We start from the raw sequence: 21,221 nt of genomic DNA, 5'->3' as shown, positions 1-21,221 counted from the left end.
AATCCACTGTGACGGACAAGTCAATATAGGCGTCAAGTGAAATCAGTATACCTCAGTCATGACAAGCCAATATTTGGCAGGACCAGAAAATGACTCAAGGCTGGATTTACATGTCTCATCGGGTAGTCATTGCTCATATTTTCTGTGTTGGTCATCTCATGATTGCAATAAAGATACTGATGAGAACGTGTGTGCAAATTACAGGAGCTGTTCAGTCGAAAAGGAAATGGTTTCTAGCACTGCATTCGTCCTGGTCTCCAGGGCCACACAACTGGCAAGAGATCGATTCCGTCAAGTAGAAACAAAATAAATTTCATTTAACGTTGGATGACTGAATAAGCGCCACATCTTCTCATCGTAATTGTGACAATATCTAAAGTCTTTATACCTTCTTGTGAATGAAATTCTTTTTTCTTTGATCTCTAAATATGAAATCTCAGTGAAAGTCTTCCTCTTCTCAATATGAATGAAGTGGGAGATCCATGAGACCTTGGCATTCAAATGTCTCGAAAAGGGTAATTCTGTCTTGATGATAGGTTCAGGAGAAATGTTGACTCTTGCGAATTAAATTCATTGCTTAAGTGCAGCAGTGATATTTTCTATGAGAAAGTTTCTAATGTGCAGTTAATGACATGTGTTAGAAAATGTTCTTTAAGTTCAGCAATAACTGGTGCAGTGTGGAACAAATCTGGAAGTTGTTTTGTAAGTGTTTCATGACAGACTGACAATTTTTTTTTCATCTGAGAATATGGTTAAATACAATAACACTCAGAATTTAACAACTGAATGGAAATATTCTGAAATATAGCCTTTTCTATCTGACATGGTGTTCTAACTCACCTTTAATTGAAAAAAAACCCAAAACACCTGAACTGGACAGCAGTAAAATGTCACCAATTTAATCAGATGGTATGGAAATACGAAATGCCTGATTCCCTAGACTCTATCAATAATCAAGCATGGCGGTTTATGGCTTGCATTCCTAAAGACAGCATGTCACGTCTGGTTAGACCCTCAGATTTATCTTGATTGGATCAAGGGTAACACTGCAACAACAATGTGAACTGATGACATGTTGGTTACCCATACAGTGATGGAGCAATATTTTGCAGCCTCCTGATATTATCCACAGATAAAGGGAAGGTAACACATGAATGCCCTTTTAGTTGCATCCTTGTTGTGTGAGTGCTCGGTGACTTAGGACATTAGACTAGGTGTCATATTAAAGTGAAGTACCAAATTACATACAGAACATGTACAGAAGAGTTTCTAAAATATAATATACTAACAGTGTCATCATAATGTTTAAAGCACTGACAAAAGTGAAACATCATGACATACAACCAGTTCAGAGGGCACTTACGAAGCAAACATCAGTTTTGTAGACTAGATGTGTTTTTCTATACTGTCAACAAAGTTTGAAAAACATTCAGGTGTGTATATTTAAAAAAAAAGATTTGACAACTTTTAAGAAATAGTGTTACCAATGGCTTGAACCTTTAGTAATGATGCCAAGTGTATGTATGTATATGCTTGTCAACACAGTAATGTATAGTACTATTTACTATTTCTGAGGGTAACTAGACAGTAGAGCAATGTAATATGTTGTCAGTGACACTGATAGTGTTGTCACTCAGATGCAGAGCCAACTGTAATCGTAGAACAAGTTGAAACTGCAGGGTCAGCGGCAATCATGCTGCACACAGTCAGTTCACAGATGACAAGAAACTGCAGGGTCAGCGGCAATCATGCTGCATATAGTCAGTTCACAGATGACAAGAAACTGCAGGGTCAGCGGCAATCATGCTGCATATAGTCAGTTCACAGATGACAAGAAACTGTAGGGTCAGCGGCAATCATGCTGCACATAGTCAGTTCACAGATGACAAGACTCGACTGTGTATTATGCCCTGCTAGTGAAGAAAGAATGCTGGCTCTGTCAGCTCCTTACACACTGATTTGAAGAAAAGAATGGTCAAATAATGTGTAATTTTTAATGAAATCGCCACTACTTCATATACAAAGCGAAATGATGACTACTGAAATCCTTTAAATAATCAATACCTCTGCAAGTTTGTAATAACTTATATTCATGACTATCTACCACAGAACTAGTGCCATCAAAAATTCTCAAATACAGAGCCAAGCTGAGTTCAATATGATTCAAGTTCCCTACCAAGAACTAGAGCAACCAAAATGAGAGATTACCTCAGCTCTGAAAGTTTGCTTTTCAAATAAAATTTATTTACATTTGCTTCTGATATTTCTCATGTGTTTATTTAAGGTCACAAGGACTTCGATCGATGTTCAGACGTAGTTTCATTGGTGGTGCGGATTCTATAAATGTCTTATCTTGATCAAGTTTGCCCAAATTCATGTTAATCTTGACTGTAATATCTCTGCTTCTTGCATCTTTCTGGACCAACATTTCATCACTCTCCCAGCAAGTACTGACAATCAATGAGGGATCTTTCAACTGGCAGTCTTTACCAGACAAACTAGGCAACGCCAGTCCAACCTTTAGCTGATATATAGAGAGTGGATGGATGGTGGACTTATCACGTGAGCCGAACTACTGCATGTGACAGCACCACTTAGTGACACTTAACCAGGAGCATCTTCATCTTCATCTGGAACACAAATCTTTTCAAGTAAACAGTGATATATCTATGTCTTGTCCTGGTCCCGGATCCGTGAAGTGATAGCAGTGCTAGGGTTATGATGTTGTGCTGGGTATTTTTTGCCAATGTGTTAGCCATAATATTTGACCTCCACACCTTTCAAAAAAAAGAAAGATTTTCACTGACTAAGTATAAGAAAGAATACCTTTCAGGCAAGTTACGTTAAATGACTCCATGATCAAATACATCAACTACAGATTTTAACATTGTAAATGTTGAAAATTAATAGTTTGTCACAAAAAAAATTAAAAGTTTAATAAAATAAGTTTGTATCTGAGCTATGGTTTGTGTATGAAGAGGCTATATGGATGGTTGTCAGGCAAGAATTACCAATTACCATGAAAACATCTTACTGAGATCAGTAAAATATGTCATTCACATTTCACTAACTTTAACCAGATTGCTTTGACAGAGATGATCAGAACTGTTTAAATCTCATTGTAAAATTTACTTAGTCTTTCATGTTTCCTTAAAAAAATAATCACAACAAATATCAGTTATGTTAATGCCATAAACAGTTATGTTTCCTTTGACTTCCTTGAATAATTGTACATGAAAGTAGATGAAATGTTGCATGGGTCAATTTGTTTCCACCAAAAACATATTGCAAATTTACCGCAGTTTGAAAATCAAACAAGAGCATCATATCTTATTGTTTAAAGTGTTGAAATATATGATTTTCCTTTCAGCAGTTTCCAGCTGTACTTGTGACACTGTGAACCATTCTGAGTAGCCAAGTTATAAGCATAGATAAGGAAGGTGAACTGAAACTATTCTCTCTTGCCCCATGTGCAAACTCTGTCTTCTGTGAAAATTATTTGCTCGTTACATTACACAGTTATAACGGTTATCTCACAAAAAGTATTCTTCTTCTCTGTTTTTATACAGAAGTTAAGTATATGGATTCATCTGTCTTTGGAGACCCTAGTTCTGCACCAGACTGTGAATTGTGTATGAGGATGGGCAGGATACTGCATATTGCTGAGTGTGTTGTGACTCAGAGGAACTTTTGGGTCTGGGGAAAAACAATAATTTGTCCCACAAAAAGATGCTAATACCACCATTCATCTTAAGAATTACTTATATTAACTAGAAAAGTGCGTGCAAGTATTTGCAAAACAGAAAGGAGCATCTTTATCACAGTTCCTAGAAGCCCTCCGAAACCACTACATGTCACAATGCATTGTTAGTTTGATACCATTAAGTTTAATGAAATACCTAGCACAATATAGTAGATTTCTCCTACCTCATAAACTGAATTACATGAGCTGGTATCTCAAAACCACTGAGTACACAAGTAGTCTAATGACCACATTTCTGGTATGGAAACATATAAAATACAATTTAAACCAGAAGGTTCTATGCCATAACATGAATAGGAAAATCATATACACTTCTGGTTGATGTCACATAAAATTTCTGGATGCATGTCTCATATGCATATTGTATGCAGTCTGACTTATTAACATTAATACATGAATATACTGATAGCTGTTTGCACTGTTCCCCTTAAGTGAGTGACTGAGTTTAGTTTTACCCTGCACTCAGCAATATTCCACCTATATGGCGGTCTGTAAATAATCGAATCTGGACCAGACAATCCAGTGATCAACAACATGAGCATTTGTCAACCGATGACGTTTGTCAACCAAGTCAGCAAGTCTGACCACCCGATCCCGTTAGTCGATTCTTACCATAAGCATAGTCGCCTTTTATGACAATCATGGGTTGCTGAAGGCATATTCTACCCCGGGACCTTCACTGGTCCTATTCCACTTGAATGAGATCTCCAATATTTGGGAAAGCTTCATCCCACCAAAGTCCAACTTAAAAGTTACTACCCACGTTCCACACAATACGGTACACCACCATTTCCCCATCAGTATCAGTTGTATGTATTTTAAGAACATCCACTTGATGTTCCTTGTTGTCAATATAACAAAGAACATGCTTCTCAATGTCACCATGACCTACTACTCATAACATATGACTGTCATAACTTCAACAGTGTCACAATCAAAATCTGACCTCAAAGGTATACTGATTGTTGTTTCTTGTCTGAGACCAGGAAGAAATTACAGTGAAGGGTTATAACAACTATATGTTGGACCTGAACATTTTTATAGAGGCAATGTTTCACAGAAAGCCACAATGTTAACCGTGTTTTAGCTGAGTGGGTTTAGTTTTACGCCACTTTTAGCATTATCCAAGGAATATTAAAGCAGGGAAAACCCGAAATGGGCTTCACATAGTATCAGTGTGGAGAATTCAACTGGTCTTTGACTTGATAAGTGAATGCTTTAATAACTTGGCTTCCCCACCAACATGTTTTGGTCTCTTTTTCTAGCAGAAAAAATGTCTGATACACAGCATTTTTGCCAATACAAAGCACTTTTGAATGAAGAGGCAAAAAAGAACATGTAGCTTGGATCAACATCTATATGTAACAACCTGTCTGGCTGCACATTTATCTGGATAACAGCTTACAAAGTGACAGGTCTGGCATGCCACTTCTGGCATTTGACAAAGAGAATTACTGCCCATTTTGATGAAATGATTGTGAAATGGTGGACATTTCTGAGCAAGAAGACACAATGTGAGGCTCTTGGATTCCTCATTATTGAAGATCATCAATGAAAAATGATATCGGAGCTAGAACTGTTCAGGAATCAAGACCTCAAGCCCCAGTATACATGAAGCACACTATTGGAAAGGTTGCTGACTTGCTTTGAGCCATTGGTGTTGCTGATTCTCATTATTATACTTTAAAAGCAGAATTTGTGATCAGATTACAATGTATACAAAGAACAACTGAGTTCAATGAGTCTCAGTCTTTGTAATATGCAGACTTTGGAACAGGATCCTGCTGACACAAAATGTTGTCAAGTACTTTGAGTCAGCAGTACAAGTCAATTTAATCAAGACCCATGTCTTAATGAGCCCAAACAGCCACTAAAACCAGTTCAAAAGGCCACAAAAATTCAAACAACTGATCCTGCAATTAGAAGCTGTCTGTATGCAGCTAATTATTACACTCAGCAACCATGTGTTGTCCAGCATTAACACATCAACACATTCATGCAAGATGCCTGTGATGTTATAGCACAGAAAGTGCAGAAACCATTATTCAGACAGTCCAGATTCTTTCTGTCTGGAAAGACATGTCCATGTATGAAGATGTCCCAATGAACACCATGAAAATGTCAGTATAAGGCCAAGAGACATTTTATGATTTGTCAACAATAAAATGGGGTGGATCACTACGACACCAAGAACCATTCATGGAAGGGCCACTGGACAGTATTTCCAAGATATACTGCCACCATCAGCAAAGTCCATGTTTTGTCTGACAAGACGGTAATGTTCATGCATGTATCCAAAAAGACAACCTCCAACAGCAAACCATAAGCAGAATCCACTGGCCAGCCACAGATAATGATCTTCCCCCAACAGAGCCTGTCTGTATCTTGATCCGGAGCCAATGTTGGATGCCACCTGCTACATTAGCCAAACTGGGCCAGGCACAGATGGAGGGCACAACAATCTTTCAAATTGTCATTGGAAGACCAATTTAGAATTTAGAGTATGACACATCACTGACCAACATCTCAAATGTTGATTGGTTTGCAATGTACCATCAACATATTCTGTTGACTGCCACTTTACACAAAGCCCTTTGATTTTCCTATCACTCATCTAAATCCCTTGACACCTCTTTGTATTTCTACAATCACGTGTCAGTTGTGAATATCCCTACTACTTGTGATTGTACAATGTTCTGAAAATAGAAGGAAATGTAAAAAGACAACTCTGAACCCAATAATGACTGCAACAGTGTCTCCATGTAAGAAGGGGCAGTAGGGTAACCTAGTGGGTTAAAGTGTTCTCTCGTCAGACTGGAGACCCAGGTTTGATTAGTTGCACGGGTGACAATATGTCCATTTCTGGTGTTCCCCATCAAGGTAACTGCTGGAATATTGCTAAAAGCGGCATAAAACCCAACTCACACACTAACTCACTCATGGACTGGGAAAGGCAGGGGCCACGGGCCATTTTTCACATCAGAATAAAACTGGCCCATTAAAATTTTGAAGTTTACTATTGATACACGGGAAGTGGCTCATTCTAAATTCAGAAAATGGCTCATAATCATGGACATGGTCCACTGTCAACATTTTCTTTTCCAATCCCTGCTCACTCCAAGTAAAAAACTGACCATAGAAAAAGGAGACCAAAAAAGGGACTGACATGTATTTTGAAATACTGTGTGCATCTTATGAATTTGAACCATTCCCAACCAACTTGTAATAAGTATCATATCTACAGTATGACACAGAATTTCTCAATGTAGTGTGTCTATGATAGGTGGCCTTATTTTTAACACGATCAAATGAATCTACTTCTGCAACAAAACCAAATGACATTGAGCATCACACACCTGTGCCTTGCTGGGATGAGGTGCTCCCTGAAACTCAATGGTACCATATGCATCGGTTGGTTTGGGCTCCGAGTGCTTGATTGGGTGCCATCGCTCATCATGCTTTGGAGTGTCGTCTTCAGGGGGTCGAGGCAGGTTTCCATGCCATGCTTCACCACGCCCACAGCAGCATCTGTCCACAAGAAAATATCATCTTTGAACTCTCATCTCCAGACTGTACATTTCAGAACTTTAGAATGTTGATGATCATTCAATGCAGCAAAAGATGTTGTTTATCTAATAATCCACATGTGATAAATTGTCTCATTTTGGTATATTTCAGATTGTTGCAATATTCTGTTCCTAGATGTGGCATGACTTCACGCTATAGAGCACGGAGGCCATTTGACCTGGTTTACCAAGTCACCTCAGCACAATCAATAGCAACATGGCCTTAAAAATATAAAGCCCTTTCGCCAGAACAAAAACATTTAATGATCCAAACAGAACATGTACAAGTACAATCGAGCATGTTATTTCTGATGAGGTTTCACAGAGTGCCACGCATATCTTGCTTTGAGGATGTTTGATCAGGGTTACAACATTTCAATGCCTGAGTAAAGCTATTAAAAAGTTTTATGGCAGTCATGTTGAAGAGATTTCTGAATTTGACTTATCAAGGACAAAAATTATATTCAATGCGATGTAATAATCAGTGTGCAAAATAGCCACTTCCCTGCCAACCAGTGACTAGTAAAAATCCAATTGGGTCGATTAATCTCCACAGTCACTGGCCTCACATGGTAGTGAAATTTCATGGGGTCGTTTTGTAAATATATCACACTCTGACTTGTTAAGTTACAACACTATTTTAAATACTACGGCTGATAAAAATGTTGATCTTAGCAGCAGTTTAATGATGAATCCCGGGTCTTACATTCAAATTTTGGGCTAGCCAAATATTTTGTGGGCTAGTAACTTTCAGGCTAACTGGCTAGCACAATTTGGCAAATGTTTTGCACAATGGCCCTAATGTGACTCATACCTCATGTTCACATGATTTTTGGAGGTGGTTAACTGCCTTGCCCTTGCATGTGTTTATGACTGGTGAGACGTAAGGGACAGGGCATGCTTGACTTTCTCCAAGCATCTTGTATCATGAATGCCAGATAGTGATTCATAAAAGACATACTCACAGAGGTCTAGGTAATATTTCAAGCAATTGGGTATTTACCCATATCTGGTTGTGTATGAGTAATTGCATTTTCATGAGGAGTAACTAGCAGTTTGTACACTCCCACTAGTAAAAAGAATCAAGTACTTTCACACAGAGTTTCTTATCCTTATTGGGTACTTAACTCTTCAAAATATGTAAATTGGGTACTTAACTCTTCCAAATATGTAAATATAAATACATCTCAATGGAATGAAGGTGTTTAGTAATTGTCATTTCCAAACATTTGGCAGCCATGTCTAAATGCTCAACATGGAAGTCATGTGACTATTAGAGCAAATGTTAGAGTGGAACGTAACTTCAGCTATAATAGTATATGTTTATATAAGCATCGCTTACCATCACCTAATGCTGTTTTAGAGTTTGTGCGCCACAACGAATCATACACAAGCCAATTTAGTCATTTCAGTAAAGTAAGCAAGGTATTATAGACCAGTTGGATTTTAAGTGTTTCTTATGCGTTTTTTGTACTCCCAGATTTGTAATGAATGGAGTAAATGTGAGTAAACTACGCAAATACATGCCTTATCTGGAGCTCTGTACTCAGCAATACATCCTAGACAGCCACTGTCCAAAGAATTCCAAAGGCCATATCAGTGAGTGAGCTTAGTTTTACACCACTTTTACCAACTACAGCAATATTCACACTGTAACAGTACATCTCCAATATGTACAAGTCTGGCACCGCTCAATGCTTTTGTAATTCATTTCATCATGAAAGAACACCTGAATACTGCCTCATGAACTGGTGATATATTCCAGCTGCTGAAGACCTGCCATAATGGTGATCAAAAAGAGCAGTCAAAGGTTAATAAATACAAAAACAGGTATTGTTACATGTTTTTTATACACATAAACCTGAGTAGTTTGATGAATCCATCTTTTCAGGTGTCATTCAGTTACTTCCACAAGATCCAGTTATAAGGTAATCCTTAATTAGCTAGAGTTAATCCATTCTTTCAGAGAGGGGAATATAGTGTTTTAACCACTAGGCTACCCCAACGCCTCACTACGGAGTTGAGAAATGATATGACAAAACACGGTCAAGGGGATGACCAGTTAAGGTCATAAATGTTGTACACAACATTTTACAGGTTAATACATTGCAGACTCTACCTCTAGCAATGATTTCCTATGGTTTTGGAGATGGCTATAATCACATCCATTCATTCAAACATACAAATGACTCACAGTTCAATGTACAAAACCTCAAAACAAGGTGACATCCCTAAAGCATAACAGACGAATCTTGAAAATAAAATGCCCGAAATACACTTGCCATCTTTCACTAAACTATCTCCAAAAGACTTGCACAGCTATCAGAGATGCTGAACAGATACCGTAATGAGATGTTTCTTTCACACAATCAGATCCATTGATTACGTCAGAGTACAGACAGCCGAATTTCGGCCCACACTTAAACATTCAAATTACACCAGTTATGTGTCAAATTACACTAATTCCATCTTCAGCTCACAAAGCGATGGTACAGTCTTGGTACAATAATGCCAGCACAGATGGACAATTGATTCCAGAAACTGACACAAGCTTAATGACGATGTGAATCCAAGTAACCATAAATTCAATACTTGTTCTTATCAAGAATTAAGGTCATAAAAATTATCTGGGTGGTTCATAAAATGCCCTCTGTATCAAGAATGAAAGGTTGTTTGTTGGTATCTAATTTTGACAGTGTTAACAGTCACTAGCTCCTTTTCCAAAGTGTTAGTAGTTTCTGTGATATAGAGAAGTCTGATCCTTGACAACCATGAGTATAATCTCTCCATCCTTGCATCCTTAAAATCATGAATCCATTCCGTTAGTTCTTAACACAACTTAATTCACATTATGCTAAAAATACATGGCTCTTCAAAGTATACCAATGAATATGAATGAGAGAACATATCATTCTCATCCACTAATCAAAACACAGAAGAGTGAAAATTCTTGGTTTCATTCTTTAGTGCTTTAAGTTTTTGAAACATCTCACATGCTGTCAAGTCTATTTCAGCTGGATGCCTGTTCCTATATTGACTGTTTGCAGGCCTTCAAAATCCATCCTTGGTTCTTTATTGTTGGGTTGCCTTTGTTTTATTTTAGCTTTTGATCATATTGTTTGGTTCATTAAGCATAATATATGTTATATCTGTGCTGCATGTCTGCTGGAGCCTGCAGTCTTGTGGATGTCTTTGATCAGATGTAGTCCACAAGCTTGTAATCCCTGTTGGTGACAGATCGAGTCTCTGGTCCACAACAAGATACTTACAGGACGACATGGCTCAAAATACCTGGCTATCCCAGCATGTGACTTCAGTCAAACACTCCCCTCATCATGGTCACTCCCACAATTGTCTGCTTTAAGAAAATGAAGGGTGTATATCACTGACAACTAATTACTACCCTACTTACACAGACACTCTATCAGTTTCACAGATGCTAGAAATATGCATAGAAAAAGGCATAACATGGCTGCCTGAGTTTGTAGCTTAAGTCCTACTTAAACTTTTGGCCAATTAAAACTTCTCAAGATGGGTTTGCCAAGAATCATGCTGCAGTCATTTACTGTACATTCAGTGTAGTTTCTCTGATGTAGAAGATGTCAGACTTGAAGGCTGCTGGATCAAAACTGAAACCATTGTTCAGTGTACCATTATTTAGTTAGTGTTATCAAAGCCTCCTTAATAAAGACACGTTTTTAGGGAACAATTTGATTTTGAAGACAGGTACAGAATGAGATACACACATGAACTGATGTTATGGGTTCAGTTAGAACTATGCTGCCTGCCATGCATTTAACAGATGTAGAATAGGTGAAACAACGTGGCCACATCACTTGCAGAATGTGAAAACAGCTATATTTCATTTCACCAGTTTATTGGTTACTCTATGTCAACTAATCAGTTTGATTCTTCTTCCTGAAGTGAACGATACTGATACGCCAGATTTTCTTGATAAGAGGACTGAAGGTTACTTTTCTTTCCCTACCATTTTGATTCCTGAATTTCACTTCATAGTGGCAACACTTCATGAGATTGTGTGACCCTGAACCTAATGCTTGTTTAATTCAAGTGCCGAAATTAGTTCCAAAACCAAAACTGTCACCTTCTACCACAAACACAAAATTTCCAGCCAGTGTCTCAATCCACATAAGTTTCACAGCTTTACAACTTATTGTACATCTATATTGTTCAGGTGACTTATGAATATTGTAGCGTTGTGACTGTCCTGGACTGGAGGCCTCAGCCTGGTGGAATCCTGTGTACCTATGTCACATCATGAATATTGTAGTGTTCTGACTGTCCTGGATTGGGGGCCTCAGCCCGGTGGAATTATGAGTACCTATGTCATGTCAGTAACATATTAAACATGACATATCAAAATATTATCACGTTTCCATGTCAACAGTAAATGATAACTTTCTAATTTCTTATCACAAATATTATGCACTGAATGATTTATCAGTGTCAATCAGTTGTTTAAAGCCTATTATTATTATAGACTTCACACACTCAACAGGAAGCAGTCTTGAATACTGAAATCTGTTGGTGATGACTGTGCAATTGTTAAAGTCTCAACTCCCAATCAAATTTAGAGAAAAACTGATTGTTCTTTCTGGTTGTTGACATCAGCAGAGAATCTCAATCCATGGAAACTTAAACGGATGTAAAGCTAGTATTTTTTCTAGGCATTTGAGGTATTCTTCCCTTTAATGGACCCAAATAACAAATGACAAAGGTGATCAGAATTCTTTGAGCTGAGAAAATTACTTCATCTTTGACAATTTGCACATAAACAAATTTAAAAAAAACACGATAAAACAGTGTCGGAGATTCTATTTGAAAATCTTCATGCATTGTTGTTTTACAGTCTATAAGAGCATTTGGAATACACATTCAATCTTATCAAAATAGATGTCTTCATAAACGTATTATTTCTGGCTACCAATTTCTTTTCATGGAATTTTTTTTATCATAACACATTAGTCCTTCAAACAGAGCCTCACCTTGTGAGAGAAATAATATTTTAATTAGCTTTCCAAATACTATATTGTGTTTAGCTAGTTCAAAACAACTGCAGCAGTGCTAATTAAGCTTTTTGAAGCTCACGCTATTTTCATTTCTACTACATCAATCCCAAAGCTTGAGATCCTTACATTCAGAATTAATTTTCCTCTTCCTTAATACCAAATAAAGAGATCATTCAGATGAACATCAGACAAAAGTGTGATCGATTCTTGAAATAGCCCTCTCCCTGATGCAGTTGTTGATAGATGCTGCTGACAAGGGAGACACCATGCTAAGAGCTGACAATACAACTGGGCAGCAGATAACTTATGAAGAACATGTTTGTCTTGATGATAAGGCATGTGATAAGTGTCCTATCAAGTCCACATTTCTTACAGTTTCTGCTATCAATATTGATTTTACTTGCCTAAATTCAGCTGCAGCACTCATTCAACAAACCTGAGATTCAATTATCATGTGATGAGCATTTTATTACTGAAAGCACATCAGGCAAATCCAAAATGCAATAATATCCTAAAATGTTAGACAGAAATAGACAGAAAAAACTTCAGTTGAAACTCAGCATGATTCAGTTTGCAATGATCCACGATTAATTTACAGAGTTTTTCTAATCAAGCCCAGGCCGATTTTTAATGGTGATTTTCCACAACCACAGTCATCCAGATCAATTCAATGTAATAACTTAGAGATAAATAACATTCTCCTGCCCGTAGGCAATATGTCCACAGATGAAAACCTTAACAACTACAAAACAAATTAGCAAAAGATCTGACTTTGGTAAAGTTGGGCTATCTTGGTATTGAATTCTTTCAAGTAAGCTCTTCTATCCCTTATCAATCTCTGGCAAATAACAATCACATGCTTCCTTATACTTCTCACACAGCTTAATCCTGTCAAGCTGATAAATCACCCTCTTGACAATCCTCTTCTCCTATTATACCAAATTTGACGACACAATAGAAACATATTTTATAAAATAGAAGAGTTTTTCTTCATATCTTCAGGCCGCAATGTGAAACACATGAAGTGTTGTTTGAATTATTGATGAAGAGTGTTGTTTAGGATGATTGTTGTACCTACAAAAGTAACAAGTTGTCAAGGAATCAAAAGTGATGTCTGCAAATACTGTAAACTCATTTCAAACTGTCAAACAGAATACGAGCAAATCAATAAGAATTTGTACAAGAGTGTGGAGAGTATGTGGGTGTAGGGTGCTATGACAGCACTTCATACAACACCAAGGAATGTACTAATGTTCTTCTGGTCTAAGAATGGCAACCTAGAACATTGAGCAATACAGATGTGTTGAGGAAGAAATTTGAAGTCTAGAGTAATTCAGTGACACCAAGTTTTTTTAAATACATCATTTACTCTTCTGGAATGCCAGATCTGAAGTAAAATGAATAGAACAGTAGCACTAGTTTTGATATCTGAGTGGATTAACCTTTCGTTGACTATTCATGAGACCTACACTGTCTGTGAATGAAGCAGAAATATCTCACACAATTCATTATATAAAGTTCAATCACTGGACTGCAAGACGAGAGGATTGCTATCAAGAAATAGATGTCAGCATCATTTTTATCCGATGTTGGAACATGCTATATTCAGCTCCTGGTTTATCTCAGTTTCATTCTTATTACTACAATGTCATTTGAAAGAGACCAGAAGATGTCCACAGATACAATGACGACAATGCAGTGATCACCTTCTCATTCAACAACTTAAGTTTTCAGACAGTTTGCACCCCACATTCTGGTGCATTGTCATTGAAAGTCTAGACATTGCAATCTTGTTGCCTTATGTGAAAGTGAGCCATTGTTTCTGTGTAATTAGAGAGGATTATTTGCTGTTTGATTGATCCAGATCAAATTTGCCTCAGCAGACAAAGTGGTGTTTGAATGACCTCAATCAATGGCAAACTTGTTTGGATACACAATTAGTCTGTGTTGCAGGCATCTCTTTTTTAATTGTACCATGACCTTGGAAACTACATGTATTAGACTGGCAACTATGATTATGAATCACACCTCTGGTTCAAAAGGGGATATCACTGCTACAAAGCTAATCGAATTTGGGAAAATGTGAAAAATATGATAAATAGTTAAGCAAGATTAGGAAAATCTTGAGCCAGTATTCAATAATGAATAGCCACGGTACCACATACTAACTATTAACAAAAAATTATGATAAATGGTAACTGGCCACCCATTTTTGCCAGTTAGATCTAATTTCTGTGAGCAAATTTTGATCAAACCATTTTTTCATATAGTAAAGAATGTAGTTTTATGATCTCTCTAAACTATTTTACAGCTGTGGTTCCACTGAAGGATTGTTTGTCTATGTCCTTAAGATTTATGTCATTTTGATGACAGAACTAAGGCTTCAATGATATTTAAATGGTTGAAAAGTGATCTACCAATCAGCACACACACGTACAAACAATTACAGCGACAGCACTTTAATATCGATGTATTTCGTAACAGTAACATAGATTTAAAAGTATACAGAGTTTGTTTGATTTGCTTTTAGGACTGTTCAATTTACTCTGCATTACACTGTCAATGTGTCTACCAGGTGAATCACAGATATTCTCTTGAAGGATTTTTGCAGACAATATTACAGAACAGCAAACAGTATGAGTCAACTGGATTTCACTTGAACTTGTTTCATTACCAGGCCGGTATTTGTACGGGATTCTTATTTTTGTTTACACCTGTTTCGCAAGAGGATCAATTACTGCATTGATGCTATCTTTGCCAAAAACATAAATCATTCCATTGGCACCTGTATTTGAACAATGCCACATGAAATATTTGGTTTTCATTGATCTTGATAGGATTAGTAACGTTAAACACTATTAGATGCCATATGCATCTCAGTCAGAGAGATGAAGCATTCAGCCATGTTCAAGCTGACCTACATAGGTGCATGTTCTGATAAGCAAGACAGTCCCACACATTATTCTGGCTAAGGGTGAGAACTTTCTTCATAAAATGTAACAAAATCTACATTGCCTTTTGGCAGTTAATGATAATGTGTCCATTTACATAGCATCAACACCACACCAGGTATGCTCATAGCGTTACCAATCAAAGCAATGTTAGCTCATTATTCCAGTCAGATGTCACAGTTATAAAACATATACATCTATAAAAAGTATAAAATTTGAATGACAAACTTGAAGCTGGAAGTTTGGGACAAAGAAATAACCTAGTGTTAAAGGAAGAGAAATTTGCACATCCAGAGAAAAAGGTGTTCTGGAAAAAGAGGCAGGTGACCTGGAAAATCATTCACCTTGACAGATAGTTTGAAAATATTTTGGTCTTGATTAGCACTATGTCTTTCTTTCAAGTATTGAAAGCAACCACCTAAAGATAGCAACTTCCATGATCAGCTGTGACATAAGTCAAAGGTGATTCTGACACATTCGTCATATTCTTGACATGTTTGTAATTCATGGAAAAAGAAAAAGCACATATTGATAAAGAACGATCATCCATGTATTGTTTTAGTTCTTTTCTTGCTCTCAGTGTCAAGGATGTCAAGGGTGCTGGAAATAAATAGCAGAATGTCATTTTTGATCAAGATATCCATACATTCACATAATGATTTTTATGTTTCTCACATATTTCTGAAATGAAAGAAGGCAGCATTGTACTCAACATAATTACTCATTCACACCAAGATTCGGAGCAATGGATTCATTGATATCTTGGTTTCGATAAAATTTTGCCAAGCTTCTTCTGGTACATTTCATTTGATCACATTATCAATTTCTCTTCTAGTTGTGCTTGAGAAAATATTGTATGACAGATCGACAAACCAGCAAAGCCAAGTGTAATAGCCTTTGAAATCAGCCTAGATATATGATACAAATATGAAAATCGCTACACCATGTAAATCTATTCAATTACTAAATGCACACACTTCCACAACTTCTATGTTTTAGGTCATGATTAACCTCTGCATTTCTTTTGTTACTAAGTGTTCTATCATATCTTGCATCACATCCAAACTAGAATTCAAGGACTACAACATCTGCATATCCTGAAATCCAAATGTGCCGTCAAAATGTAATCTTCTCCAACATATATCAGAAGGTGTGTTTTCATTCCCACAAGCAAGATGCAATGGAATTAAGCAGGCCTGATATTCTTTATTGACAGTGATGTTCAGCCTCGACAAGGGCAGTACATGCTGTATGTTGACAGAATCTATATGCAGGCCCTCATCCGTCCCTACTCCGACTGTGTCCAGCCGAGCTGCAGAGACTCAAGTGTCACTCTAATCTCCTTACTCTCCCTATCACACGTTTATATAAATCACTGCTTCAGGCACACAGACATTGTTCCCAAAAACCAGATCATTAAAAATATTTGAAAGCTCTTTCCAATTTTTCCTGAAATCAGGTTTTGTTGTATTCTTCACCACCTGATTCATCAGATCTAATTTTAACAATGAGAACTGTTTTTTAATTGGTTCAGAAGTTCAGTGTTGTATTTCACACAATTCTAAAAGGCCCTCGGCAAGTACATGCTTCACATTTCCCTAATTGGCAGCTGTGTAAACTACTGCCATTTACCTCATGGTGTGTGTTGACCATTGGTGCCATGTTAATTGCCAGACATATCCAAATTCTCAGAACCATTAAACTTTCAGAACTTTTCCAATTTAATACTGTAATTTAAAGGAAATCATTCCCCTTCTAGCCTTTAAGTGCCAGAGTAACACAGGGTTGTTAAGGGGGCCATAGCCTTTTCCATCAAGCTTACAAATGTATGCCTTTCAGGCATTACCACCCCCTTCATCAAGACAGCAGTACATGATGGGAGCCAGGCTTAGATAGCCTCCACCAAAATAGACCAGCTCGAAACAGAAATCAAATTTGTCTTGGCTTTGTGGACATTCAGTTTGTCACAGTAGCCGGAAGCTTGCACTTCTTAATACAGACATGTAATTTTAATGCGGTTCCAGGCTTTTGAATGGTTTGCATTTTCTTCCCTAGACAACATGTCATGGTCTCGAATACTTGGACTGAAAAAGATTAAATTATTATTCAAGGCTCCTCATTTGTTTTTTCACAGGTTAATCATAACATCAGAAAAATCTGAGTGCAAGAATCAATATTCTTATGAAAGATTCCAGGGTGACAACTTCTTTTACACTGCTGGATCTATACAGGAATATGCTGACTCGTCTCTGACAATAGAACAATAGAATAATGGGACAACTGGAAGCAACAGATTGATGTTCTTTGATGGCCATTCAAATATTCATACTGCAGACATGTGTAAAGCTGTTCTGAGCAATGCCAGTGTCAGGGCAATGACAACATGGGGTTCTAAGATTCTAATTATGTCAGATTTGCAGGATTCTGGTGCATCAACCTGGCTATACAGTTGTCTCTGGAGAGTATGACCAACAGACTGCTGGCATACCAAGAGTCAGTGTTCTAGGCCACAGGCTATAGCTTTCAAAATGTCTTATATATATAAGTTTTAAAAATATCGACATAAGAAGGTTAAATCAAAACTTGATAAAAATCTCTCAGAAATGTCTTTTGGTTGGTTGAAAGCGAAAATGTCAAGCAAGCAGGAGGCTCTGTCCATGAAAACCTTCAGAACCAACAGAAATACAGTTTACACTACTTCTCAGATCATAATATTAAAACATCATTGCCATGTAGTGCCTCCTTCTCAATACTAAGTTCTGGTAGCAAGTATTTCATGGAGTATAACACAAAGTGGATATTTGGCCAGATATGTGGTGAGATAGTTAACTTCTTTTGAGCAATACACCTGGACATTCCCAATGACCAACCTCACAGTGCAAAGTTTCAGGCCTAATGGGATGTGTTTTACTAAAGCTCACTCTGTCCTTCCACACTTTCACTGTGAGTTATGTGTGATAAGAGATTGCTTATTTGCACTATAGAAAATCTGGATAGTAATCTCCCTAATATTACCAACCATAACTATCATGTCATTACAATGATCACTGACTACCCTTCCATGTATAAATATTCCGTGTGTACAGTGGTATGATATTTACCAGCTTGACGATGACCAAAACACCTCATAAGGCCAACTATTGGCCTTCACTATGAAAGGAATATGTGCCTACTTCACATGAGCAGATCCCTGTATGCAGATGATCTCCTAAAGCACACCTAATTGACATGTGGACAGAAGTACTCTTCTTTGGTCCTTTCACAACACAATGCAATGACTATTGTTATTCCTCTTCACTAATACAGGATTACAATAGTCATGAGCACTAGATTGTGGTGTTGAAGGAGGTGTTGATCCTGTAAATGTCTCTGAACACACCAATGATTACTCACTTTGTTGCATCTCTGGAACTCTTGATGAACTTGGAACACTCTCGCTTGAAAAATGTCTTTTCAACCCAGGATCTTTGACTCTGAAAATCAGAAAGGAATTAAGATAATAAAAATGATGATAATTTTCCAAGTTTAGTCGAGTTTCAAGTTGATTTGAGAAACTAATACAGTATTCTTAGATGGAAGCATGTGCAATAACATTTGGAAGATTTAAATACATTAAAGATTGAAATACTGATTTGTCACGTTTTGAACATGGTGATGGAAGAGGTATACCCACACACCAAAATTGGTTCTATTAGTCAGTATGACGACATGAGATGCCTCAGTTTGTAAAACCAGGTTGATCAGGATGATAATCTCATCCAGGGTATGAACAGACATCTTCTGCTCGCTCACATTTTCCGTGCCAGATTGGTTTTGGATACAAATGTCAATAGAATATTAGAATATTTAGTCAGGATTATCTGCCCAAACAGGCTCCACTGGGTTTAAAAGGCAAATTGGTGATGGAAATAATATAAATGCACCACTGTAATCAGTGATTATACCAGGAGTTTGGGAAAAGGATAATAAGTCCTGCTCCACCATCACAGATGGACAACATATGAAAAAGAATCTCTTAGGATACTTGACAGAATGTATGTGAGGACATTTCAAATTTCAAAAAGTACCCAACAAAATACAGTCCAAATGCATTTACATCTTTTGTGCAACATATTAATGATGAATGACAATGTCCACATGTGTGAGCACTACAGGAAATATATGAGTAAAGGGCATGTCCATTGTCATTCATAAACGTCTGAAACTCTTGTTTCTCTGAAAGCCAAGATGCATTAGTTCCATGTTAGTACTGGTCAGTTTGTTTGTTTGTTGGTTAGTGACCACACTCAGCCATCATCCACGGATTCATGACAGCCTGTCAGTGGTAAGTTTGGACCATGTCATTAAGTGATTGACAGTAAGAGTAATGATCCACTCTGCTGGGTTACAATGACATATTATCAAGCACAACAAAGTCAGGGAGTTTGAGTGTCTGCATCAACCATTAAATCTCCTCACTGGAGACCAATTCTAAATCAGGAATCCCGATAGGGAGTCTGAAATCAGGTCATGACTGATCAGTGTCTATCCTAGTGACCATATTGTGTGGAGGGAAAGAAAGAGAGTTCGAATGTACCCAGAGCAATCCCTCAAATGGTACTGAAACAGATTCAATATGTTGTGAATATTCTAAAATATGAAGCAAGGATCCAACTTGAATACCATATTTACTGAAATATGCAATCAATCATCTTAAAAAATAACAACGGCAGAACTAATTTAAACAACACACAAGTTAAATCTGCTTGAGCAATAATGAAAATACTTCAACCTCAAACATGGATGAAACTTAAACCTCTGCCATGAAGCCATTGTGGAAGTGATACAGTAATTCCTCATTTGCATATATTATATGAATGTAGTGCTCCATTCAGAATGCTTCCACATCAATAATATTTGACGATCGTTGTTACACTAGACACACATAACTGGTACGGATGACTGGGTTAAGCAGAATAGGACATGGAAAATGTGTATATGCTGATGTGCATCTGTTGTATTATGAATAAATGTATTTATCACATATTCTAAAATAAACCAAATAAATTTTATGCACACAAATGTGATGCTATGTAAATATATAATCATACTCATTCTAACTTTCCAGCACAATAACTAGTTTATATGTTCCTATCACAAACGTCTGAAGTGGAAGGCATTACTTCTAATGTATACCTCTCTTTTCAAGGCTGAATCTGTGAGTGACATTCATGGCAAAGAATCACACACATAAGCAAAACATTTCTGTGGTTGCATTGCAACACCTGCCATTTTGGTCTGTTTTCAGATCAGGATGAATACAGGAAAGCAGTTGGTGCTTATAGTGGGTATTGGGTAGTTTCCCCGTAGGTTTGTTATTTCACATGACTTATCCAGCCTGGTTCAGGTTTGTTCACATGTCACAGAGTAAGTTATCAAGCTGTCCTTGTCGGTTGTGTTAAACCTAAGAAAGCTAGCACAAATGTCAGCAATCTAACCAATTCCACTAGACTACCAGTTGTCAGACTTCCACTACCATGAAAGCCAGTGTGGCTGAGTGGGTGAGATGGCTGACTTTGTGTGCTGGTAATCTGGTTCCTTATTCTGACAATGTGGGTTGAATCCTGGATGGGACTCAAGCCCCTAAAGTACAAAATCTGTACTTACATGAGATGGCATAATCTAAATAAAAAATGTGTTACATTTGACCAGGCATTGCATATTGACAACATTCACATCAATACTAATGCATAATATGGTAGGCCCCATGCAGCCTTGTCTTGACGTGACTGGTCACTTGCCTGAATCAGTTACATAACAGGTATATATGAAGTGAAGTTTTATCATCAATCTGGAAATATTGCCTTACAAACATGCTCAAACCCCTGTGAACCAGACCAATCTATGAACATCATGACCAGGAAGGACAACA

At 37.3% G+C, this 21,221-nt stretch overlaps 1 protein-coding gene across 3 annotated transcripts in view; it reads right to left on the bottom strand.

Moving 5' to 3' along the window:
- LOC137278571 (transient receptor potential cation channel subfamily M member 3-like) overlaps positions 1-21,221 on the bottom strand; it is a 179,737-nt gene that overhangs the window by 73,159 nt on the left and 85,357 nt on the right. For all 3 annotated transcript variants that reach the window (XM_067811022.1, XM_067811025.1, XM_067811024.1), the window contains exons 3-4: positions 18,704-18,783; positions 7,120-7,291 (exon numbers count right to left, since the gene is read on the bottom strand). In XM_067811022.1, the coding sequence (XP_067667123.1) occupies positions 7,120-7,291; positions 18,704-18,783 (252 nt within the window). The remainder of the gene's footprint in view (positions 1-7,119; positions 7,292-18,703; positions 18,784-21,221) is intronic.

This window comes from Haliotis asinina, chromosome 3 (genome assembly GCF_037392515.1).
Source record: "Haliotis asinina isolate JCU_RB_2024 chromosome 3, JCU_Hal_asi_v2, whole genome shotgun sequence".
Classification (NCBI taxonomy): domain Eukaryota; kingdom Metazoa; phylum Mollusca; class Gastropoda; order Lepetellida; family Haliotidae; genus Haliotis; species Haliotis asinina.
Note: the sequence above shows the minus strand (reverse complement) of the source record. Positions and strands in the feature narration are given on the sequence as shown.